General features: G+C 43.5%; 1 protein-coding gene across 1 annotated transcript; it reads right to left on the bottom strand.

Moving 5' to 3' along the window:
• Positions 1-2,205: 2,205 nt before the first annotated feature.
• LOC138945981 (fibrinogen C domain-containing protein 1-like) lies at positions 2,206-21,398 on the bottom strand. Its single transcript, XM_070317515.1, has 8 exons — positions 21,177-21,398; positions 20,650-21,009; positions 20,122-20,267; positions 9,293-9,692; positions 6,280-6,404; positions 5,115-5,211; positions 4,038-4,205; positions 2,206-3,014 (listed from the first exon to the last, which is right to left on the bottom strand). The coding sequence occupies exons 1-8, from the start codon at positions 21,208-21,210 to the stop codon at positions 2,761-2,763; spliced, it is 1,584 nt and encodes a 527-aa protein (XP_070173616.1). The 5' UTR covers positions 21,211-21,398; the 3' UTR covers positions 2,206-2,760.
• Between the last annotated feature and the right edge of the window lie 4,815 nt (positions 21,399-26,213).

Below are 26,213 nucleotides of genomic sequence, written 5' to 3'. Positions count from 1 at the left end.
TTGTGTAATCCCTCTATTATGGGAACTCATTTTGTGAGATGTTAGGCAAACAAAACAAAATAGTCTGTTTACGGTAACCCGACCGACCCTATTTTTTTCGCGCGACCCTGGACTTTTTGGCATTTGGGAAAGAAAAAAAAAATAACGTAAAAATATGGTTTTTGGGGGAAAAAAATAAAAAATCCCGACCTACCGACCCTATTTCTTTGGCCTATGTTACCGTAAACAGACCTTTTTTTTTGGCCTTAATATGAAGTCTGACAGCATAGGTCTCACTGTATCATTTATTTCTGTGTCAGTTCTAACACCCTTTAGTTTGCTTTTAACTGTGTTAACCTTCACCGTGACTTGGGGGTCGTGTATATATGAAACATCGTCAGGCAACAGGTGTGTTTTTTTTCTAAAATTGTTTGTCCGGGAAATAATTTGTTCTGTCCGTCTTTTCGTTAGATTGATTTGTCTGTGTGTTAATTTCTTTGGTCGATGTTGCTGGTGTACGTGTTTCTCTGTTGTTGTTGTTTGCTTGTTTTGTTTGTTTGGTTTTTTTTCTTTTTGTTTCCTATGTTTCTTTTTCTTGAATTGTCTGTCTGTCTGTCATTAGTTTTTAGCATTGTAAAGGGATGTTTTTCGTTTTGTTTTGTTTTGTTTTGTTTTGTCTGCTTCTGTTGGTTTCTGTGTGCTTGTCGGTTTCTATATCTATATACGGCTTGTGTGTGTGTGTCTGTCTGTGTGTTCACGATGCACGGCCAAAGTTCTCGATGGATCTGCTTCAAATTTGGTGGGCATATTCAGGTAGACCCCGGACACAATCTGGTCGATGAAAATTTTCAACACGTGCTCTCAGCGCGCAGCGCTGAAGCGATTTTGGTTTTTCTGGTTTTTCTGTACATCCATTCCCAGTAACTCTTCCTTATCTCTTCTCCAGTGTTTTGCGCGTTTATCTCCCTTCCTTCGTGTGGCGTCAATCGCGGGTACCCGGCGAAGCCGGCGTACGGTGAGCAACTCACCCGGCTCTACTTCTTCCCGGCGAAGCCGGGTATTCATACTCCGTCTCGCGATCATCCCGGCGAAGCCGGTACCCGGCGAAGCGGGTAATCATCTAGTGTGTATATATATATATATATGTCTTTCTCTAAAATTATTGGCCTGTCTGGCTGCCTGCCTTCATGTCTGTCTGCATGTCAGTCTGTCTGTCTACCAGCCTGCCTGTCTGCTGTTTGTTAGGTTGGCCTGTCTGTCTGTTTTGAGGGTTGATTTAGGATTCGTGTCTCTGCATGACTCTGCTGTTTGTGTGTTAGTCCTTTTTTTTAATTTTTTTTTTTTACTTTTTGGTTTGTTTGTTTGTTTGTTTGCTTAACGCCCAGCCGACCACGAAGGGCCATATCAGGGCGGTGCTGCTTTGACATATAACGTGCGCCACACACAAGACAGAAGTCGCAGCACAGGCTTCATGTCTCACCCAGTCACATTATTCTGACACCGGACCAACCCGTCCTAGCACTAACCCCATAATGCCAGACGCCAGGCGGAGCAGCCACTAGATTGCCAATTTTAAAGTCTTAGGTATGACCCGGCCGGGGTTCGAACCCACGACCTCCCGATCACGAAGCGGACGCCTTACCACTAGGCCAACCGTGCCGGTTTGTTTGTTTGTCAATGCAGCTTTAGATAATTATCAAATGTATTCTTCTTCTTGTCGTTCGCCTTTACACTTGGAATCCAGCTCTGGATATGAAGCTGGTGGTCTTATGTAGAGCCTCCACCGGTCCATGCAGCTTCTCGTGGAGGGTCGTCGGCCTGGTCCAAATCTCTCTCAGGGGCTGGAGATTCCTGCAATCCTGCAGGATGTGGGTTGCATCTTGTTCTGCGTCTCCACAGGGACACATGGGGGAGGGTACGGCTCGCAGTGTGTTGTGTGCATGTGTTGTTGCAGTCTGTTGTGCCCTTTGTATTTAAATCAAATGTAAAGCGGTAAAGCTTTAAATCAAATGTGTTTAAAGCTTTACCGCTTGCAACATTCCAGTCCAATTGTAACAAAAACAGCACCACACACACACACACACACACACACACACACACACACACACACACACACACACACACACACACATTCTCTCATACACACACCACACGCACACACACACACACACACACACACACACACACAAGCACGTTTGCATAACAGCACACATTCTTACAAATACATAGATTTTCACGATATAGCCATTATTTCTTTTTCTAAAATAGGAAATGTTCAATTGCCAATTATTAGAAACAAAAGCAAACTTTAAACAGTTGCTTTACTTGTTAAATGTGCAAAGCAGAACAACCCGACATTGTACACTTGGACTGAAAAAAAAGATAACAGCGACAACACAAAGTGCAGTTGTAAATATAATAAAGGCCATAGCTTGATAGTCTTGTGCATATTGTACCTGGTACAAACGATATATCTGAAAGATACAGTCGGCAGACCAAACATAATGATAAAGTATGGTTAGTTTGAGTTATATGATCAATCTATAACTATTGCAGTTGACAACAGAGACTTAATTTAAGTTCCCCCGAAAATACATTTATTCTGTTTAAGGTTTCAAAATTGGGGAGAGAGGGGATGGGTGGGTATTAGAAACAAGTGAGATAAAGATAAAAGGAAGGCAAAAGGCACCCAAATCCATTGTTAAAGAATGAAACAATCACAACAGCATCTTTTCATTTGTGACCAATTGTCTGTAAAAGTTGATTGCTCACAGTGTTGCCCTAGGTGGGCCTGATCTTCATCTCGGTGAACTTCATGGAGTAGCTAGTACTGCCTCCAAAGGTTTTCCAGTTTATCCCGTCCTGGTTAGGAGCACTGCTGCTGGTCTTGTAGTCACCGTTCAGGTTGGAGTCGTGGCAGTTATTGTACCACCAGGCGCCGTGGTATTCCTGTGCACAGTTCACCCTGGACTGTCTGTCGTGGTCCCTGTCCTTGGTAGTGAACTGCTGACCACGTTGACGGGACAGGCTGTCACCTGGGGATGGACAGTCATAGGGTGGTCAGTGTGTGTGTGTGTGTGTGTGTGTGTGTGTGTGTGTGTGTGTGTGTGTGTGTGTGTGTGTGTGTGTGTGTGTGTGTGTGTGTGTACCCCCGTTTCCACAGGTTTGGTTGCCTAAATCACCATAAGGCAATCATCCACACGTGGATGGCAACCTAAACTCTGGATGGCAACCTAATTGTGTGGATGGTCGCTTCATTTAACACCGTTAAATTGACTTTTTTGACGGAAAGAATGTCATAACAATGTTCAAAATGACCTTCTTTTCGTCCTCTATAGGCTACGAAATAGGTCAAATTTTGTGCATTTTTTAGTGCAAAATTCTTCGATGCCGAAGCGAGTACTGCACCCAGTGCTGTTGTAGTGCAAGTGCACTAGAAAGGCACTGCACCCAGTGCCGCCTCTTAGGTAACCATCCACACTTTAGGTGCGTGTGTCTCCATGTGTGTGTGTGTGTGTGTTTGTTCGTATGTGTTTGTTGGTATGTGTGTGTGTATGTGTGTGTGTATGTGTGTGTGTGTGTGTGTGTGTGTGTGTGTGTGTGTGTGTGTTTGTTTGTGTGTTGTGTGTGAGTGTTTGTTTGTGTGTGCGTGTATGTGTGTATTGTCTGTGTAAGTGTGTGTGTGTGTGTGTGTGTGTGTGTGTGTTTGTATGCGTGCGTGTGTTTGTGTGTGTAAATACGTAAGTACACACACGCACACACACACACTCACACACACACACACACACACAAACACACACACACATACATACACACGCACGCACGCACACACATACACAGACACACACACACACACACACACATACATACACGCACACACACATCCACACACACGTACACACAGCCACACACACACACAGCCACACACACGCACACAGACACACACACATACACACACACACACACACACACACACACACGCACACACACACTATTCCCTTATATTATCTTGTCAAATGTTCTGCGAAACGTGTGTAGCCCCTTTTTTAGACACATACCAGCATTTCCTCCGGTGAAGTTGTCATAGTGCAAAGTAAAGTTGTTGTCACTACCCTCCACGTAGAACCCGCTATATGTCGCATAGCCTCGAGTCTCATTCCACATCTTGAGGTCGACCCGCAGCTGATAACGCCGTGTAGTGGTCAGGCTGTGCAGCGCGTCTAGCCCTGCATCATAGGAAAGGAAACATCTAAAAATATGTCACGATGATTCGTCACGTCATCGTTTGCTAACGCTTAGTTTTGGGATGACCCATATATCTCTTGGTGTGAAGGCATGCTGAGTTCACGAGGGATTTATTGTCCACACAAGCTGACATAAATATCGGTGCCATCAGCCTTCAAATAGGACTTGTAGTTGCAGGTGAAAGCTTTTTTCTCTAGCTCTGCTTAACTCCCTGCAGTTCGTTCCCTTTGCTTTCGTTCATCGGTGGTCGATGGGTTTACAGGCGATGTTCGTTCTCTTGAAGTCATCAAAACCTTTTTTCTTTTTAACAAGGAAACGAATAAAACGAGCACCGCTGAACACAATCCGACAAAAAGAACATCACGGCCCTTGGGTATTTTAAAGACAAAAATCAAAACACTAAACACGTCAAGCAGTGAACGATGTTTTTAACGTCCTCTTTTCTGAGTCACGTGGTGTATTTGTCACCTGCAATCGTTTTCCCATCATTATGAGATCAGACGTGTTTATTTTGTATTTTGTATACAGTTAAACAAAATCAGTTGACAGCTTCACCAAGGAAACCTGTGAGCTAGCGGACAACGCATGTGACAATGACGATGTCTTTGGAACAAGAATTTTAGCTACGTGTAGCTGCCAGTGCATTTTCTCTCCCGAATGCGTAAGTGTTGACAAGTGCTCGAACAATGCCTGATTACTTCACAGATAAATCAATTTATTCAAGCTTTTGGGATTTTATATAAGGAGTGGTCAACGTTTTGGCACGAGTTTACTTTCACACGTACCAAACCAAAACAAAAACACTGAATCAAACACGTATGGTTTTGTAGAACATACTTATTCTAAAAGTTTTAAAAAACCCAACTCATTTGTATAATTTTATAACGAACCTAGCCAGAAGTTGCCCTCTAGGTCACCAAAGCCATTGCGATATTCCGTCCAATTCCGGTAAAAGTCCACAGAGGCGTCCTGTCTTCTCTGGAAAACCTGAAAATAAACAGCGGTATTAGTTAGTTGACGCTTGCGTGCATTGGTGTGTGTGTGCATGGGTTTGCGAGTTCTTGTGGGAGTATCCCATGAACTGTTTCTGTTTGACCCCCTTTTAACCCTTGTGTGCAAGCTTATATATACACTTAGCAAAAACAATATTGCGACAAATGTTGCACCCCAATTGATTCGTAAATTAATTTCCGCGTCATTTCATTCTGACTTGATATACCATTTAAGGGACTTGATTTGACCATCTGGCACGCCCTTCTGTTTAAACAAATCTTTTACATGGATCACGTGACAGCCGCTCAAGTAAGGGTACCCTCAAAATCGACGTGACAATAACGGAAGCGACCAAATAAGAAACCGACAAAAGATCATAACAGGCAAAATTTACAAACGAGCGGGAAGTCAATTCAATTCAGAAGTCAAGGCAACATAAAGACTAGAGAAGTCAGGTGCATAAAACAAAATGTTCTGAACAGGAATATGAATGGCCTTTACAATGGTTGTCAGATATGGCATTCCATTTGTCAAATAATTATTTGGATACTTTTTCATGTTTTTTTCACCAGTTTTAGCTAAATAATCATTATTTAGAAGCTCATGTGCTAAATAAGTAATTGTTTATAAACAATGTAAAACAATTCTAAATAATTTTTTGTTTACGTAAACCATTCATTATTTACCTAAACAATTCATTGTTTACGTAAATAATTCATTGTTTACGTAAATAATGATTTATTTAGCAACATTGCTGATTGTTTACAAACAATGTAAAATACGTCTAAATAATATATTGTTTACGTAAACAATATATTATTTAGACTTATATTACATTGTTTATAAACACACACACACACACACACACACACACACACAAACACACACACACACACAAACACACACACACACAAACACACACACAAACACACACACACACACAAACACACACACACACACAAACACACACACACATACTCTCTCACCCACACACACGCAAACACACACACACACACACACACACACACACACACACACACACACACACACACACACACGTACAATCCATCCTCCCTTGTCCGTGGTCTGATCACAGTAGACAGTGATTGGATCTCCTGAGATGTAGACTGTGCGGATTCCGCTTCTTGGATCGAGTTTCAACCAGTCCACACAGTTTGCAGCACTGCCTGGAAATTACATCAGAAAAACACATATTTTCAGTGGCAACAGTGTAACCATTCATAAAACCAAACGTACGATGGTACGAAGGATCTCCTGGACGCAGAAGGAGGAGGAGAAGAAGAAGAAGAAGAAGGAGGAGAAGAAGAAGAAGAAGAAGAAGAAGAAGGAGAAGGAGGAGAAGGAGAAGGAGCAGGAGCAGGAGCAGGAGCAGGAGCAGAAGCAGAAGCAGAAGGAGAAGAAGTGCCCTATTCTCTGCTAAAGTTGGAAACCACGCAGCGAAATACCCCGCTGTCAAGAAGACATACAGGGTGACCCCCACAAAATGCAACCTATAACAAATAAAGCAAATGCTTTTTTATACGACTCTCCTTCGTCATGTCCATTAGAGTTGTGTAGGTCTTAAAACGAGGATTCAAATACCTATGACCCCCCCCCCCACCCTCCCCCCCCCCCCCCCCCCCCCCGAAAAAAAAGCGGTTCCAGATTCATAAAATAATGTTCAAGAGAACTTTCAGGTCCCGCTGATTGACACAAACTTGATCCTTATGTGTTCTGTATCAATCCATTCAACCCGAAGAATCTTTCACATATATTCAAAGCAACCTATTTCCCACCGCCATCATTAGCCTGACATTCTCAACATCCACCTAATCATTTTTGAAAATACTCTTCCCCAAATTGAGTTTTGGCTAGCCCAGACAAAATATGTATATTCAGACACTTGAGTGACCTCATTTCTGACACTATGGCATCATAACATGATGTCATAACCATGAGTACAGCCAAGACTGTGACCAAATCAAATAAATGACATCATAGCTTAATGGGTCAAGACTTATATCCTTGATAGCTCAGTGGACATTTTCAGTGGTGAAAATCTTTTCCAGCAAACATTTTCATACTGGAACTCTAAAATTTTATGAAAACAAGCCAAATTTTGGTCATGTCTGCTGATCACCAAAACCTACGATTTCATGAAATGTGGAGGCCTTTGCTCCCACAATAACCGAGAAAACCTCAATGAAAGCTTTTACAAACATGACCCCGCTGTGACCCTAAAATGTGACGGGGGTCAACCAGACTAGGGTCACGTCGATAGATTATCAAACTCTTAAAGTGTTCAACGTTTCAAAGCTCTAGCTTCAAAAACGCCTGAGATAACGTAAATGTTGAGTTATTATGAATCGTACATGACCCCCTGTGGCCCCAAAACTTGACGAGGGTCAGTAAAAGTTACGTCAAATCAGTATATTATCAAACCCTAAATGTGTGCATAGTATCTAGCTTTAAAAACATCCGAGATAACCTCAACGTTAAGTTTTTATGTAACCATCATAACCCCGCTGTAAACCCAACATTTGACAAGGGCCAACCAAATTGGGGTCACTTCGTGAGATCATCAAACTCTAAGCGTGTGCAAAGTTTCAGACGTCTAGCTTTCAAAACTTCCGAGATAACCTCAATGTTAAGTTTTGGGTCCACATTCGGACGGACGACCGGCAGGCCGGCCATACCATCGGACTCATATGAATCCAAATACTCACCAATTACTCAGGTGAGTCAAAAATGCTAATGACTTCTGCATCTGTTTAGCAAATTACTTCATGTTTGGCGTACATTGATTTCAGCTTATACATAATCATATCTCTAAGTTTTAAGTGTATAGGTAAAGTGGTCTGTTGTTGTGCTCTTTGCAATAAAATATTCAAATTCAGGGAGTGGCGGCACAGTATAGTTTTGACATTGAGCAGTACTCACTCTCACCTAATTCAAACCTTCCAGGCTTTTACCTTTTGGGATTTCTGAAGATCCAAGTATATAAAACACCCCATATCCTTGGTGACCTGAAGACAAATAATTACAGCAGATCTGGAGGGTTTAAAGAGCGCGAGTGTGGCAACTGATCAATGTCAGACCTCCCACTGTTCAGCCGATCCCTGAATTATTGAATTTGAATGTTTTTTTGGAAGAGTACAACAATCAGACCACTAGACTATACATTTGAAACTGTTGATATAATCATGCATCAGCTGAAGTAATGTTCACCAAATATGAAGTAATTTGTTGAACAGATGCAGAGGTAATAAGCTTTTTCGTGGGTCGCATTAGTTTTTTTAATTTTGTTGTTGTTGGGGGGGGGGGGTCACGCTTTACCTGCCAAACAATTAAATAGATGGTAATTTTGAAGCTCCAATCTTTCTATCTGCCTGAGCAACGAGACCGTGCCAAATAGCGATGTGAAGAAAATGGACAAGACCCTTTAATTTCTTCTGTTAAACAAAATTCAGGAGTCAAAACCGACCAGACGCCAGTTCTACTAGAAGAGCACGTCCATGATGCTATCTTACTTTGTGTTAAATGATAATCTGTTTCGCTTTGAGCACTCACGTTGTTTCAAGGCACAGTGCAGCTCACAGCCTTCGTTTTGCGTTTTTGTTGCAGCTGAGTGCATTTACAGTTCAAAAATCCTCCTATGGTAGTAAAACAAACCCAAAACTACCCAACGACGACATCTGTGAAGCTCGATAGTTTCTTGTTCACGCGAGTGCATAAATTAACCTAGTTATTACGTGGTGTTTGGTCGGAGTTCGATTCAACTGAGTGATTCCGGCCTCCATTTTGTTTGACACAAACTCATGATGATGTCTGACATAGTTTGCTAGTGACGTGTCTTTTTGTGCATGATGTGGTGATCTACTTGATCTAAATTTAGATCCAAAAATAGGTCAAGACCAGCCGGGACAGAGTCCGAAATTAATTCGTTAAAAAAATCGCAGTTCTTGACTTTGGGTGCAAGTCAATGAAACTTGGTAGTTCTTCTAACGGATAGCTGCCTGAGGTATGACTAAAAGCCCTAGGGGATCCGTGCACCTGGATTTGACAAGTTCAGTACCTTTAAGTACGTCGTTGACAGTGCTAGTCAGTGCAGAGAACTGTGTGGTTAGATTGAGAAGGTCAGCTTTCAGCTTGTCTATGGTTCCATTCTGTTGTGAGATCTGCATCGTTTGGTGTAGAAGAAGGTTCGCTTGATGTTGAAGAAGGTTCGCCTGGTCCTTGTTTGCCTGCTCAAGCTCCCTCTGGCGGGCCTCCAAGTACGACAACCTGACGTCCTTGTCGTCCACGTAAAGCTGGGCTGCAGCGTTCAGCGGGGAGGTAGTGGTCAGACAGCGGGCAGCGGGGGCGGAGGAGGGCAATTGACAGGAATAGTTACCTCCCTGGACAGGGCTGGGCACAAACAGGACAAACGTGCCATTGTCCTCGTAGCTGCTGTCCATGACTTCGCCAGATGGAGTCTGTCAGATAAATGAAGTGCATCAACTTTATCAACTTTGACAACACACACACACACACACACACACACGCACACACGCACATACACACACACGCACACAAACACACACACACACACACACACACACAATTACACACACACAGACACACACACACAGACAGACAGACAGACGGACACACACACACACACACACACACACACACACACACACACACACACACACACACACATATGTACACAAGCGCAGGCCCATTTGGGATATTTAGTTCGAGATTTAGTGTGTTAAGCCAAGCAGCTGTGAAAAAGAAAGGTCTTTTTCCTGTTCTCTAATGTGTGTTTTTCTTGTTCTCTCTTATCCCCTCCCGGTGTAGGGGTCCGTACATCTCACTCTGTCTGTATGTCTGTCTTTTTTGTCCGCAGCCAACACATTTCATGATAGCGCATGACATAACACATTGCCAAATAGGTTCGGCCCACTGGTCTTAAAGTTAGTGGATAGCTCATCGCCAAAGCGATACCGTACTGGCACACCCAAAGCAGGCAGGTCTTGTGACAGCCAAAAGCAACACTATGAAAGTAACATTACTTAGCACTTTTGAGACAGAAGTGATCGAGTCTTATTCGCACAAGCAGCTACTTTCACGGCATGTTTTGGTCATCTTAACATGCTCAAAACTTAAGCAACCTTTTCATATAACAGTGTATTAACTGTCTATGTTACTTTTTACATTTAGTCAAGTTTTGACTAAATGTTTTAACATAGAGGGGGAATCGAGACGAGGGTCGTGGTGGGTGTGTGTGCGTGTGTGTGTGTGTGTGTGTGTGTGTGTGTGTGTGTGTGTGTGTGTGTATGTATGTGTGTGTGTGTGTGTGTGTGTGTGTCTGTCTCTGTCTGTGTGTGTGTGTGTCTGTGTCTGTGTGTGTGTGTGTGTGTGTGTGTGTGTGTGTGTGTGTGTGTGTAGAGCGATTCAGACTAAACTACTGGACCGATCTTTATGAAATTTGACATGAGAGTTCCTGGGAATGATATCCCCGGATGTGTTTTTCATTTTTTTGATAAATACCTTTTGATGACGTCATATCCGGCTTTTTGTAAAAGTTGAGGCGGCACTGTCACACCCTCATTTTTCAATCAAATTGATTAAAAGTTTGGCAAAGCAATCTTCGACGAAGGCCGGACCTTGGTATTGCATTTCAGCTTGGTGGCTTAAAAACTAATGAATGAGTTTGGTCATTAAAAAACGGAAACTTGTAATTAAAATTGTTTTTTTATTAAACGATCCAAAATCAATTTCATCTTATTCTTCGTCATTTTTTTATTCCAACAACATATACATATGTTATATTTGGATTACAAACAAGCTCTGAAAATTAAAAATATGAAAATTATGATTAAAATTAATTTTTCGAAATCGATTTAAAAACAATTTCATCTTATTTCTTGTCGGTCCCTGATTCCAAAAACATATAGATATGATGTGTTTGGATTAAAAACAAACTCAGTAAGCTAAGAAGAATAGAGATACAGAAAAGCGTGTTATCCTGCTGAGCGCGACCACTACCGCACTATTCTGGCTTGTCGATTTCACTGCCTTTGCCACGAGCGGTGGACTGACGAAACTACGAGTATGCGGTCTTGGTGAAAAAAGCAGTGCGTTCAGTTTCATTCTGTGAGTTCGACAGCTTGACTAAATGTTGTTATTTCGCCTGTTGGTTTTATCAACAGCATTTATGACAAGTCGCGTAAGGCGAAAATACAATATTTAGTCAAGTAGCTGTCGAACTCACAGAATGAAACTGAACGCAATGCCATTTTTCAATAAGACCGTATACTCGTAGCATCGTCAGTCCACCGCTCATGGCAAAGGCAGTGAAATTGACAAGAAGAGCGGGGTAGTAGTTGCGCTAAGAAGGATAGCACGCTTTTCTGTACCTCTCTTCGTTTTAACTTTCTGAGCGTGTTTTTAATCCAAACATATCATATCTATATGTTTTTGGAATCAGGAACCGACAAGGAATAAGATGAAAGTGTTTTTAAATTGATTTGGACAATTTAATTTTGATAATAATTTTTATATATTTAATTTTCAGAGCTTGTTTTTAATCCGAATATAACATATTTATATGTTTTTGGAATCAGCAAATGATGGAGAATAAGATAAACGTAAATTTGGATCGTTTTATAAATTTTTATTTTTTTTTACAATTTTCCGATTTTTAATGACCAAAGTCATTAATTAATTTTTAAGCCACCAAGCTGAAATGCAATACCGAAGTCCGGGCTTCGTCGAAGATTACTTGACCAAAATTTCAACCAATTTGGTTGAAAAATGAGGGCGTGACAGTGCCGCCTCAACTTTCACGAAAAGCCGGATATGACGTCATCAAAGACATTTATCGAAAAAATGAAAAGCATGTCTGGGGATATCATACCCAGGAACTCTCATGTAAAATTTTTATAAAGATCGCTCCAGTAGTTTACTCTGAATCGCTCTACACACACACACACACTGTCACGTTTCACTATATCACTCAAGGTGATTATGAACCGGTTAATTACTACTAATTAACTAACCACACCACGATCCACTCTCGCAGTCATACGATTAAATAGAGTCAACAAAAGTATAAGTTTCAGACGCCTGTTTATGTATAAACTCTCCACCTCCCTCGAGCCTTCACTCAAAATATGTTCCTTTTACGTTCTCAACACGTAAAAAACCAGTGTTCACTGACAAAATGCCAGTAGTATGTAGAAAATTATAGGAACACGCTGAACCCGTGTAAATATAGTTAAATGAGAATGTTCTGTCCGAAAAGCCCTAGTTCGTGCAGGTGTCACACACCCCACGTTGTCACTACTCCAATGAAATCATAGATACGAAAAGACAACGGTGGTCAACGGGGTGCGTACGACATGGTGCACTTAGCTTTATCTCTGCTGCTGCTGCTTAGCCGGTATGCTGGTTAGTCGGTTCGCTGGTTAGCCGGTCCGCTGCCGGTTAGCCGGTCCGCTGGTTAGCCGGTCTCCTGGTTAGCCGGTCTCCTGGTTAGCGTAGCCTCAACAGTTCCCGCCAGAGTCAGCCGTGCAGATGTTACAGGAACGTAACGAAGCGAGGCGAACGAAGCGAAACGAAACGAAGGCTGCAAACAGAAAGCATCGGTGCACTAAACATGTCAGCTACCCCTCACCCACCACCTTAAAACATGTCATCTTTAAATATCTCATCGAGCACGTGGGCCTGCACAAAATGGACTTTTTACAACAACAAAACAGTCATTTTCCGTCCTTCTCTCCCTATCTGCAAAAACCATATACAGATTAGTATTTTAGCGTCACAGAGAGTAAATTATGCGCTAACCTGGAAAGAACAACAGAGAGTATTTCATTCCACAACACAGACTCATCAACAGCGTTAAATAACGATTTATTACCTCAAAAGCCTATGATTGTACTCTCAATGGAAGCAAAGTCCGCTTCCTCCCTGGACCAGCCTCTGTTCGTCAACAGTGACCAAAACCGTCCAGAACCCCTTGTCGAATCCTTATGCGAAAGCCATCGCCGACGAAGGAAAATTGACGACTTGTCCTCAGCAAAATACGTGGCAGGGAGAAAGGAAAAACTAGTGGAAGTTCCCCTAGAGTGCCGAATATAATACTCGGTGAAAAACCATCATACTCTAGAAACTGTGTATACGATCCTTCCCCTTCTGCCGCTGGGTGTCAAGTGTGCCGTCCTTGAGTCTCTGACAGACCACCTAGCCAAATACACGTGACTGACCTTGTCCCAAAACCCAGTCCAGCTATACACAATTCTGCCTCCCAAGCAGAAAAAGACACGAGAAACTCAATCCGTGAAAATCCCGTGTGCGCTGTCAGCGAAAAACCGTCAGCCCTAGCTATGACAGCAGAAACCTCCACTGTAAAACTCGTGCGATACAAAACATCCGTGCTCGTAGAGCACCGTCAGCAAACTCTGCTGTAACCCAATATCACGCACAGGCGCTTTCTATCATACACGACCAAGAACAGGCACTCCACTGAGTGACACTTTCTTGGTCTCTGTCACCCGATCGTGACACACCTCCCCTCTTCAAGACGAAACCTCGGTTTCGCTCACAGTCATGTTCTCCTCTCCAGCCCGAGAGAGAAAGTCAGCTCCAACATTGTTGGCGCCCGGTATGACGCGTACCGTGAATTGGTACGGTTGGAGAATCAACGCCCAGCGCATAAGTCTGGCGTTTGCCAACCTTGCAACCTGAAGATATTGCAGAGGTTGATGGTCTGTTTCCAGACAGAAAGGTCGTCCTCAAGAACGAGCAACCCCTCGTTTCACCCCTGATGACTGCAACCTTCTCTGTCTTCTTGTCTTTGTTCTTCTGGTCTTTGTTCTTCTCCCCGTAGGCTGTCCTCTCTATGTAGGCGCGCAGCAGGTTGGCATGGTACAGGCGTGCTTTCCCGTGCATCATGATCCTGTAGTCGTTCTGGCCCACCCTCGCTGTCACCTCAAAAGGTCCTTGCCACTGCAGTTGTAGCTTGTTGTGTTTGACAGGTAGAAGTAGCAACACCCGTTCTCCAATCTTGAAGCTGCGCGGCCGTGCCTTGCGGTCGAATCCTCGCGCGTAACGCTGTGCTGCTCTCCCCAGGTTCTCTTGAGCCAGTTTGCAGGTCTCTTCAATCCTGTTCCTGAGTTCTACAATGTAGGTCGCTGTCGTCTGCACCTCCTCGTCAGCTTCTTCGTCCGTCCAAGCCTGACGCAGGATAGCCATGGGACCGCGTACCTGTCTGCCGTACAACAACTCAAATGGGGAAAAGCCCAAGCTCTCCTGAGGAACCTCGCGGTATGCAAAAAGCAATGCTGGGATGTACCTGTCCCACGTGCGTGGCTTCTCCTGAGCTAGTTTCCTCAGCATGGTCTTCAAGGTGCCATTGAACCTTTCCACCAGTCCGTTGCACTGAGCATGGTAAGGAGTGGTGAAGTGCTGCTCCAGTGATAGCAGTCGTGCTGCCTCCGCCATCACTCCTCCCGTGAACTGCGTGCCTCTGTCGGTGAGTACCTCTGATGGAATTCCCAGCCGGGACCACATAGTAACCAGAGCCTCAGCTACTCGCGTGGCTTCAATCGATTTCAGAGGGATCGCCTCTGGGTATCGAGTAGCGTAGTCCACCATGGTCAAAATGTATCTGTTTCCGTCCTCAGACGCAGGCAAGATGGGCCCGATGATGTCCACTGCCACCCGACGAAAGGGTTCGTCGATGAGCGGCATCTTCTCCAAGGGGACCTTCCTCACCCTTCCTTTGGCAACCACCTTCTGGCACTTATCGCAGGACGCACAGAAACGTCGGACATCCGTGCAGATGCCTGGCCAGTAAAAGTGGCGCCAGACACGATCCGTGGTCTTCTTGGTACCAAGATGACCTCCCAGAATCGAGTCGTGTGCCGTTGCCATGACACCCTCGCGAAACTCGCGAGGCACGACAACCTGTTTGAATGTACCTTCTTGGTTGCTGAACTCACGGTAGAGCAACTTCTTGTCCCTGAGGAACCTTGACCTCCCATGCTTCCCGCTCAGCTTCACCTTCCCCGACTTCGCATGCTCCCGAGGAGTAGCTAAGGTCGGGTCAGAATCCTGAGCCTTCGCGAGAAGCGCGGGGGTCACGTTCCCCAGGGCAGCTCGTGCAGCAGGTAGGGGTTTGAGAGGTTTGTCCTCTCGCTCCGCCTGTGCCCGCGTGAGCACTGAAATGACGTCGGGAGCCCGATAAACGGGAACCTCCCTGGTGACGCCGTCCACAAACTGGACCCGGTTTCCAATGAGCAGGTCGCATGGAGGATCGTCCATGACGACGGCCACAATGGTCCCCGTGAACAACGGGGTTACGACCTTGATCACTGCCGTGTTCAAGTCGTAAGCGTGAGATGCCTCGGCCATTCTCACCCTGATGCTGTCTCCTGTGTAGGCCATAGCTGGAACTAGACTCGCCCGAACCACTATCATGTCTGCCCCTGTGTCCCGCAGACCTTCGCCCTTCACTCCGTTAACGTAGACGTTGCAGTGGGGCTGGAAATGTTTCCTGGAGCACGGAACGCAGAGTTGTGGAATGGTGCATGAGCTCGTGACGTCCCTTAACTCCTCACTGCCAACAAAGTGAACGCCCTTCTGGTCAGCCTGTCTCCTGTGGCAGTCCTTCTTCACGTGGCCCCGCTTGTTGCAGTAGTAACACTGGATGTCAGATCTGGAACTCGATCCCTTGTGTCCCTGATCGTCCTTCCCGTCCTTGGGTCCTGAAGAACCCGAATTTCCCGATTTTCCTGGCCGTGAGCCTGAAGATTTGCCGGAGATCGCCTGGGCGTCCTCGTGCACTCTGATCCAGTCGGCTGCCTCCTGAGTAGTCTTTGGCTGGTGTTCCTGCACGAAGGTCACCACCTCAGGTCGCAGGCTGGACATCAGTTGTTCCATGACAATGAGGTCGGCAAGGTCGTTGACGGTCCAGTCCTTTTCGGCCATCTCCACCCAGCGCCGCAGGTAGAGATTAAGGCGTGCCACAAACTGATGACTCAGCTCGCCGCTCAGTCTCTTGCTGTTACGCAGACGTCGTCTGTAGGCTTCAGCAGTCAGGTTAAAGCGCTGGAGTAACGCCTTCTTAAGTGCCTGATAGTCTCTCGCCTCGTCGTCATCCAAAGCATTGTAGAGCTGTAATGCGCGTCCTTTTAAGCAGGTGCTAAGGCGGCTAGCCCACGTGGCCTCTTCCCACTTCTGGTCAGATGCAATGCGCTCAAACCGGCGTAAAAAATCGTCGAGCTCGTCCTTGTCATCGTCGAACGTCGGCAGTCTCGTACGGTCGGCAACAAACGTCGGCGCGCTAGCCTGAGTAAGCGTACCCTTCTCGGCCTGTAGCCTAGCTAGCTCTAGCTGGAGATCGCGATCCGCCTGCTCTTTCTCTTTCCGTTCCTGTCTGTCACGCTCGGCCTGTCGTTCCTGTCTCTCAAGCTCGTCTTTCTTTTCTTGTCTGTCTCGTTCTCTTTCTTGTCTGTCAAGTTCGTCTTTCCTTTCCTGTCTGTCTCGTTCTGCCTGTCGTCCCCTTTCTTGTCTGTCAAGTTCGTCTTTCTTTTCCTGTCTGTCACGTTCTTCTTTCCTTTCCTGTCTGTCTCGTTCAGCCTGTCGTTCTGCCTGTCGTTCCCTTTCTTGTCTGTCAAGTTCGTCCTTCTTGTCCTGTCGGTCACGTTCTTCTTTTCTTGTCAGTCGCTCAAATTCTTCCTTCCGTTCTACTTCTAAGCGTTTTAGAACGCTTCGGGCTCTAACGCGTGCGTCTCGCTCAGTCGGTTGCTCGCTCCCAGGAGTCTCGAAAGTTATTCTCCTCGTAGGAGATCCCCCTGTAGCCATGGTTAGTTTTAGCAAAGCTTTATTACCAAAATAAGTCTAACGCAGCTATAGCTAGAACACGCGGTGATGAAAGCGGTGGATACAAAAATCCAGCAACCAGAAAATGCAGAAGAAAAATCCAAACGGTGTAGAACAAATCGCGTAGCCTACTTTATGGCTGCTTTTTGCGGTGAAACAAAGTGTTTCCCACAGCCGTGGCCTACTTTATCGGCTGCTTTTTGCGGTGAAACAGAGTGTCTCCCACAGCCTTGGTTAGGACAGAAGTCCTCGGACCCTTCCCCCCCAAAATTCCAACAAAGTCAAAATATGGAGAAAAATCCAAGTAAAACAAGACGGTAGAAATGTAACCTGTTACAGAATGCGAAACAACAATGTAGAGAAAACTGAGTAAAACGAACAACAAATCCGTTAACCCCGCTCAGCTCTCTGCAACGGAAAACTCTGAACGTACAACAACAAAGATTCACAAACAAAGGAAAGGGAAGTAATCACAGTTAGCGCATACAATAACTCACAAATTACAATTTACATTTCCTGCAAGATGTGAATCGCTTAAGGTGTGGTATATGATCAAAACTATACAAAAAAGGGTAGCACCAAGCAGAAAATAAGTCGAGCACTGACGAGATTATCTGCTCTTAGTTATCCTTAATTGGTGGGTCTTTATCAGTCAGAAATTAACTGAGTAAATCCCGGCTTGGCCCCCATGTGTCACGTTTCAATATATCACTCAAGGTGATTATGAACCGGTTAATTACTACTAATTAACTAACCACACCACGATCCACTCTCGCAGTCATACAATTAAATAGAGTCAACAAAAGTATAAGTTTCAGACGCCTGTTTATGTATAAACTCTCCACCTCCCTCGAGCCTTCACTCAAAATATGTTCCTTTTACGTTCTCAACACGTAAAAAACCAGTGTTCACTGACAAAATGCCAGTAGTATGTAGAAAATTATAGGAACACGCTGAACCCGTGTAAATATAGTTAAATGAGAATGTTCTGTCCGAAAAGCCCTAGTTCGTGCAGGTGTCACACACCCCACGTTGTCACTACTCCAATGAAATCATAGATACGAAAAGACAACGGTGGTCAACGGGGTGCGTACGACATGGTGCACTTAGCTTTATCTCTGCTGCTGCTGCTTAGCCGGTATGCTGGTTAGTCGGTTCGCTGGTTAGCCGGTCCGCTGCCGGTTAGCCGGTCCGCTGGTTAGCCGGTCTCCTGGTTAGCCGGTCTCCTGGTTAGCGTAGCCTCAACAGTTCCCGCCAGAGTCAGCCGTGCAGATGTTACAGGAACGTAACGAAGCGAGGCGAACGAAGCGAAACGAAACGAAGGCTGCAAACAGAAAGCATCGGTGCACTAAACATGTCAGCTACCCCTCACCCACCACCTTAAAACATGTCATCTTTAAATATCTCATCGAGCACGTGGGCCTGCACAAAATGGACTTTTTACAACAACAAAACAGTCATTTTCCGTCCTTCTCTCCCTATCTGCAAAAACCATATACAGATTAGTATTTTAGCGTCACAGAGAGTAAATTATGCGCTAACCTGGAAAGAACAACAGAGAGTATTTCATTCCACAACACAGACTCATCAACAGCGTTAAATAACGATTTATTACCTCAAAAGCCTATGATTGTACTCTCAATGGAAGCAAAGTCCGCTTCCTCCCTGGACCAGCCTCTGTTCGTCAACAGTGACCAAAACCGTCCAGAACCCCTTGTCGAATCCTTATGCGAAAGCCATCGCCGACGAAGGAAAATTGACGACTTGTCCTCAGCAAAATACGTGGCAGGGAGAAAGGAAAAACTAGTGGAAGTTCCCCTAGAGTGCCGAATATAATACTCGGTGAAAAACCATCATACTCTAGAAACTGTGTATACGATCCTTCCCCTTCTGCCGCTGGGTGTCAAGTGTGCCGTCCTTGAGTCTCTGACAGACCACCTAGCCAAATACACGTGACTGACCTTGTCCCAAAACCCAGTCCAGCTATACACAATTCTGCCTCCCAAGCAGAAAAAGACACGAGAAACTCAATCCGTGAAAATCCCGTGTGCGCTGTCAGCGAAAAACCGTCAGCCCTAGCTATGACAGCAGAAACCTCCACTGTAAAACTCGTGCGATACAAAACATCCGTGCTCGTAGAGCACCGTCAGCAAACTCTGCTGTAACCCAATATCACGCACAGGCGCTTTCTATCATACACGACCAAGAACAGGCACTCCACTGAGTGACACTTTCTTGGTCTCTGTCACCCGATCGTGACACACACACACAGACACACAGACACACGCACATACACCACGACCCTCGTTTCGATTCCCCCTCGATGTTAAAATATTTAGTCAAAACTTGACTAAATATAAAAAGAATGCTCATTGAGTCAATGTTCAATGTCTTTACATGCAAAACGTGACGAGAGTACAGCTCAGTTCCCCCCACCCCAACCCCCCCATCCCCACCCCCACCCCCCCCCCCCCCCACAGGGTCACTAATAATAATTTAAAAAATATTGTTTTTGGCATTAATGCTTATCGCTACCCGTACATATCAGACATAGCACGATATGGAGAAACAACTATAAAGTGAGCTGGCAGATTGTTGGATCTGCATTGTAAAGGCAGATACAGAACGGCTTGCCGTATAACTACTGATGGTATGAGCACACACAGCGCTGTCGTACGTTGTGCTGCAGGTTTCTTTTCAAAAGCCTACAAAACAAAAATATTTTAAAGTCGCGTGAAGCTATATAAAAAAAACGTTTGATTAATCTGCCGGTCTCGCACTAAAAACATCAACATTAAAAACCAGTAAATCGTGGCTAACCGAAGACCAAGACGGGTCAAGCTCGTCTCCGCGAAGCATGCGAACGTAGTACCTAATAAACCAATAGTCTTTCAATTGTGAGCACATTTTCAGAGTAAACATGAAATATGTAAATATATTCAGATTCAGGCAATGATTAGGATTACAATTAAACAATTGGATTATTAAACGTACATTTGGTTTATTGTATTAACCATAAATGACACTCACTGTCCAGACGACGTGGATTGCAGGGTGACCAAGACTGGTCAAGATTCCACAGGTCACCTCCACCCCCCACTGTCTTGTCGTGTTGTCTTGGACAGCGACATCCTTCTGATGCACGTGCAGCGCGCCGCTCTGGGCTCTGGGCGGCTCTGTGTTACAACAACAACACTACGAGATGTAACATTCTGTGCATTTTGTTATGGGCGGCTCTGTGTTACAACAACAACCCTACTAGATGTAACATTATGTGCGCGCGAACTTTCCAGCACATACACACGCATACATAGTTTACTCAAACTGTTAGCAGAGTTTTCTGTAAACAAACTCATTTCAAACTGTGACTAGTTCAAGGTGTATGACAAAGAAGAAGACAAATTCAAATGTATACTTCTATTTTTGTTGTTGTTTTGTCTCTAAACTCACACTTTGTTTTAGCAGGTTGAGACTGGGGTAGTTGATTTGTTATAAACATCTCAAATGCGGCCGGTCACTTCTTTCAAAGTAATGAGCAAAGATCACAAATTTACTCACCACTCACGAGGACGTGGACTGTCTTTGAAAACCTGAGCAAATGATTTGGAACATCTTCCGTGCTGACCGTAACAGTGTAGTAACCGGACTCCGCAACACCAGCCTGACTGACTGCCACCCCTCCCTGACCAGTCCACTGCACGCGGCCAGAGAAGGCCGGCATGGGAGTGAAATGACCGGCAATGTAGATAGCGATCAGTTCTTCAGAGCCGTCCTCCGCCCGGTAGATCCACTTGATGTCCTCGATACGCTCGTCACGTGACAGGGTGAAGTTCCAGGGAAGGTGGATGTCGCTGGCGGAACAAACGGTCATCGCTGTGTTGTTGGTCAGCGAGTCGGTCCATTGAAGAGCTGTGGTCACTGAAACAGAAAGAGAGGTCGGGTTACCCGCACGGGCAGCTTGTATCCTGCTGTTGGGATTTAGATCGTGCTGGGACTTGAATCAATGGTATTCTGCAGTGTTTGTCAAGCTGAGTACTGTTACAATATAAAATAATGTGTGCTTGTGTGCTAAACAGTATACTCACCTGGTAAAAATGTTGCGAGTAGAACCCAAAACATGACTGTTTCTACTTTCTGGTCCTGCGATGGGAAAAATGTCAGAAGATGATTTCACAGAGAAAACTCGAAGCAATCTCCCAGCGTTCTTTGCAAGTTAAACAGTTGACAGTGATAGGTTCGCTGTGCTTGACAAGGAGAGAAAGTGGTTTACTCTGATAAGTCCACATAGCTTATAAGTGTCTGATTGCCCATGTTGTGCGTTATCTTTTGCAACGACAATACTGCGAGCTAAAGCCGGTGCAAACTAAGTTAAAACAATACTGCAGTAGTGCAACGTGAACTAGTTCTCGTTATCTCCCCCTCAACGTCCTGCACCAGTGGTGCAATATATTTCAAAAGTCGGCCCTGCAAAGACACAGACTGCTACCAGAAAGGGGCGGCTCACAAAGTAATGATGGCTGATTTCTCAGTCCCGACACTTTTCGTTTTACACTATACTGATACAGCAATGGATGCATGTGGTTGTTAAATATACCTTCTCGTGTAAATCACTATGTAAATTAGAAAAAGATCTGTTCAGGCTGTGCATAACATCTTTAGCTTGAATGCACGATGAAGACGTACCTTTGGCTGCATCCGTCGCAGTTTTGATTTTTTTAACTGAATTAACTTCCTTACTGACACCAGCGTCAAGCTGCACACCTGCTTCCACTACAAGAAAACATTCTGCAAAGGAAACCGATAATAATAATAATAATAATAATAATAATAATAATAATAATAATAATAATAATAATTGTCAGTAAGTACTGGTGTCACATGACTGATGTGAACCAGTTGATTGGCTAATGGCGATGCGCTAAAACTGTTAGCGCACTCTTGGAGTGCGCTAACTTTTCCACAGAGCGTATTCTTCCGCCCTTTGCCTAAGCGAGACTGTGCTCTTATCCTCAGAATTAATTAATGACATGTAGCTTATATTCTCCACAATACCAAATGACCATAAATTCCCTGCTTCTCAATTAAAGCAGAAGTGTTTTGTTTTTTTCTGACAGATTGCATGTGCCTGTGCCACAGTGCTACTGATCTAAAATAGAAGCCGCTGTGTTTCATCTAATTTTCGCCGACTTGCATAGATTCTTCTCATATGCCGTGTTAGTGGCATGTAGCTTATCATCCACATTACCAAATGATGAGTTAGTATACAATTCCCAGCGGCTAACAGAAAACACAAGTGTTATTCCGATAACGTACCAGCCAGACCAGTTTGGAAGACTGACTCGATCGACTCTGTCATACGTAGCAGACTATGTACACTGAAATACGACTGCATCAGTTCAGTAAATGAATGGTTTCCGAATTATTATTTCAAGGCAAGAACAATCGTAATCGAAAACGTGTAGGATTCAGAACGTTCTTACCATATATATAAGACTTATTACCTCATGCGTGCAGACTCAGTCAGTGCAGACTGCAGTGGTTCGATTGCTCTTGCCTAGCACAGTAGCAGACGACATAAACCCCGCTCAGCAAATTAACATGTTGGGCAAATGTGAACTAAAAAACGATGGGGATATAAAACATGTAGGGTTCAGAGCATTCTTACCGTTCATATTTAGTATCAGACTCCCCTATGAGTGAAGATACAACACGAGAAATATGCCACATTTATTTTGAAAATGTGCAACCGTCGAGTCCTTCGACTTCGAGTCAATTCAAGGGGAGTCACTCCGCACAGTCAATCCGTCGAACCTCGACTGGAGGTTTCGAATCGCAAATGACAAAGAGTACAGTCCTTTCTCTGAGTTCAAATGAGGTCTCTCTGAAAGATCATCACTGTTCAGCTTAACGCTACACTGGAATTTACCAACAGAAATTAAAATGCGTGTGACGAAAGCACGACACACTTGAGACACCCCACACAAAAGTAGATCTTACTGTACACTGACGACCTAACCACACAGTTATGCCTATTCAAATGCGCGTAGCAAAATGTGCGTTTGGAATCTTCTTTTTTCTATGTCTGAGGAAAGAAAACTCGTGCCTGTCTCTCTGACACGTTCGACAACACTCGCTATCACTGCATCAGGAAGGTCTGTTTTTGTCATGTGTTTCAACATGTCACTCGGTGATACCCTATAATACGTGTACAGCCTTTAACTTCTTGCAATCTGATGAAAAAAAAAAGGTCCGGTAAAAAGAAATAGTGAGTCGTTATATTTTGTGTTGGTCTGTATGACCAGTAACACTATTGAAACATGCGTTTCGGGTTGGGACACTGAATGACTCCCTGTGCACGGCTTTTGAAGATAAAGATGTATCTACGTGTATCAAAGGTTGATAAAGGAATTAAACAGGAGTGGTATTGCCATAATCATGCAGATTACACGTGTTTCGCAATTTCTGCAAGGCTCTCACTTTCGTAATAAAACAACAACACCAAGGCAGGAAAGGGTATGACACGTTTCATTTGTGACAAAACAAGACATTGACCAGTGCAGCGACCCAATGGTCTTTATAGTTGACAGGCATACAGGTCATTATGAGGCAAATGCAACAGTAAGTAGAGGTTACATGCCGAGTCTCAGTGAATATTAAAAATAATGGTCGAAGTTTGCGGATCAAGAAAAATGCGAGCTTCAGCGAGCTTTTTCATGACCGTGAACTGAGACCATCATTTTTAGTATTCACTGAGATGAGGCATGTCACCTCCTTTAAATAGTAAGTTAGTTAGTTAATTATCTCGTTAATTAGTTATTTGGTTATTTGGTTATTTGGTTAGTTAGTTAGTTAGTTAGTTAGTTCCTTTTTGTTAAGCTGGGTTGTGAACCTAACTCTGTCTAATGAAGACCAGAAATGGTCATGGCTCCCAAAAGCACTGTTTTTCCGTTTTGGGAGTCGCTTTGAGTGTTTTTTTGCGAACATTAATAGCAAACCATTTAAAGGATTGGACAGTATTAAATCGGAATGTTGGTCCGCTGTGTTGAAGGCATGGCTTGATAACAATCAAGTCGATAATAATGGTAATTCTGTTTCCGGTTTGTTGTGGAACAACAAAGATATAATTTGTCAAGGAAACCCACTCTTTTTTGCGGATTGGATTAAAAGTGGTATAATGTATGTGAGCGATGTGTGTGAGAATGGACGTTTTTCTACCTATGAAGAAGTGTGTGAAAGAACTGGCTACACTGCAAATAGATTGCTTGAGTACAATGTTGTTCGAATAGCTGTACATCTCCTTTTAAGAAATGTCGATATAAACGATGTAAATTGTTCAGTCTGTGACATTCCGACCTTCTGTGGGAAAAAAGTTAAATCAGTAAAAGAAATTCGAAAGATTCTGGTAGGAAAACAATGCAGCCAACCCTGTTCAGAAGGATTTTGGAGAAGAAAATTAGGATTTGAAATTGACGAAAAGAATTGGAACTTAGCAGCCACTGTCACTAGTGAAGTTCGATTACGTGTACTGCATTGGAAAATATTGCAAAACATTTATCCAACTAATATTTTATTGTGTAAAATGAAAGTGAAGGCTGATAAAAACTGTACATATTGTAAGGATGAACTTGATGTATTGGAGCATTTTTTCTTTGAGTGCCCAACAGTGCGCAGGTTTTGGAAATATATTGAAATGTACATTTTAGTAAACATTGGTGAAAGAATTAGGTTGAATGTTACAGATGTGCTTTTTGGTATAAAAAGTAACAGCAAAAATATGAAGAAGATTAATCACATTATTTTAATCGCAAAGATGTGCGTAAGCATTTTTAAAAAAATCGATTCACGATTAACACTGGAAATTATTTTTGGAAATCATGTTGTTTTGAGATTTCGTTAGTCTGAAGTTTTATTAATTAAAAACAAATTATTGTTTATTTTCTTTGATATAATGTAAAGACAGCTATACATTATGATGCGAATATTGTTTTAAAAAAAGATCAATATATGATGACATATGATCATTTTGATGCTACACATGTTGACACGTATATTATTTTCACGTATGACTATTTTTAGTCCTTTTGTATAATGTACAAGTTTTTCTGAACCGCATGTAAATGAGAGAGTATGTGTGCAAACAAAAAATACAGTTAAAAAAAAAAAGAAAAAAAAAAGCAAGCTTCTTAATGAATTAATGAAAATAGCCTTTAGCTTTTATTTTCTTCGATTTGTTGAAGGTGGTCCATATTAGGGGACTCGCACATACTTTGAGATTTTGCTTTTATTTTTTGTTTGCAGTAGAAACTCGGGGTCAACACTGCTAAAATGTAACAAATACGGTTTTAGCTGTCATATATAGCCATTTCTGTTTGATAAAAGCTTTGGCTGTAGACAGAAACGAGTCCGTTTTAGGCGGCAAATTTAGAGTGAACGCTGCCAAAAGTGAAAAAAGAGAAAAAGCTTAAAAATTTTTTTAAATTTAAAAAAAAGTTAGTTAGTTAGTTAGTTAGTTTGTTTGTTTGTTGTTTTTGCTTTATCTTTCTTTCTTCTAAATTGCCTGTCTGTCTGCATGCCTGTCTGAGGGGTTGGTCTGTCGGTCTGCTTGTTTTGAGCTCGTATAAGTTTTTGTTGGTGTGTTTTGTTTATAGTCTAGCAGCTTTGTTTGCTTATGTTCGTTTCTGTCTGCCTGTCGGTTTGTTTGTGTCGCTTTTTCTAAAAGTATTGGCCTATCTATCTGCCTGTCTCTGTCTGCCTGCGTGGCTGTCTATGTTTTTGGTTGGGCTGTCTGATTTTGTTTTTGTTTTAGGATTTGTGTCTTTGCAGGACTTGTTTGTTTGTTTGTTTGTTTGTTTGTTTGTTTGTTTGTTTGTCTGTTTTTGATGTTTGTTTGTTTGTTTGTTTGACTGTTAGTTCGTTTGCTAATGCAGCTTCATATACTTCCACTACACAGTCAAACAAACAAACAAACAAACACACACACACACACACACATACACACACACACACACACACACACACACACACACACACACACACATGCACGCACGCACGTACACACGTGCAAGCACGTTTGCGGACCAGCGCAAACTCTTACACATATATTCTTTTTCACGTCATAGCCA

Source organism: Littorina saxatilis, linkage group LG13, assembly GCF_037325665.1.
Source record: "Littorina saxatilis isolate snail1 linkage group LG13, US_GU_Lsax_2.0, whole genome shotgun sequence".
Lineage (NCBI taxonomy): Eukaryota > Metazoa > Mollusca > Gastropoda > Littorinimorpha > Littorinidae > Littorina > Littorina saxatilis.
The sequence above is the reverse complement of the archived record's forward strand: the minus strand, read 5'-3'. Positions and strand labels throughout refer to the sequence as shown.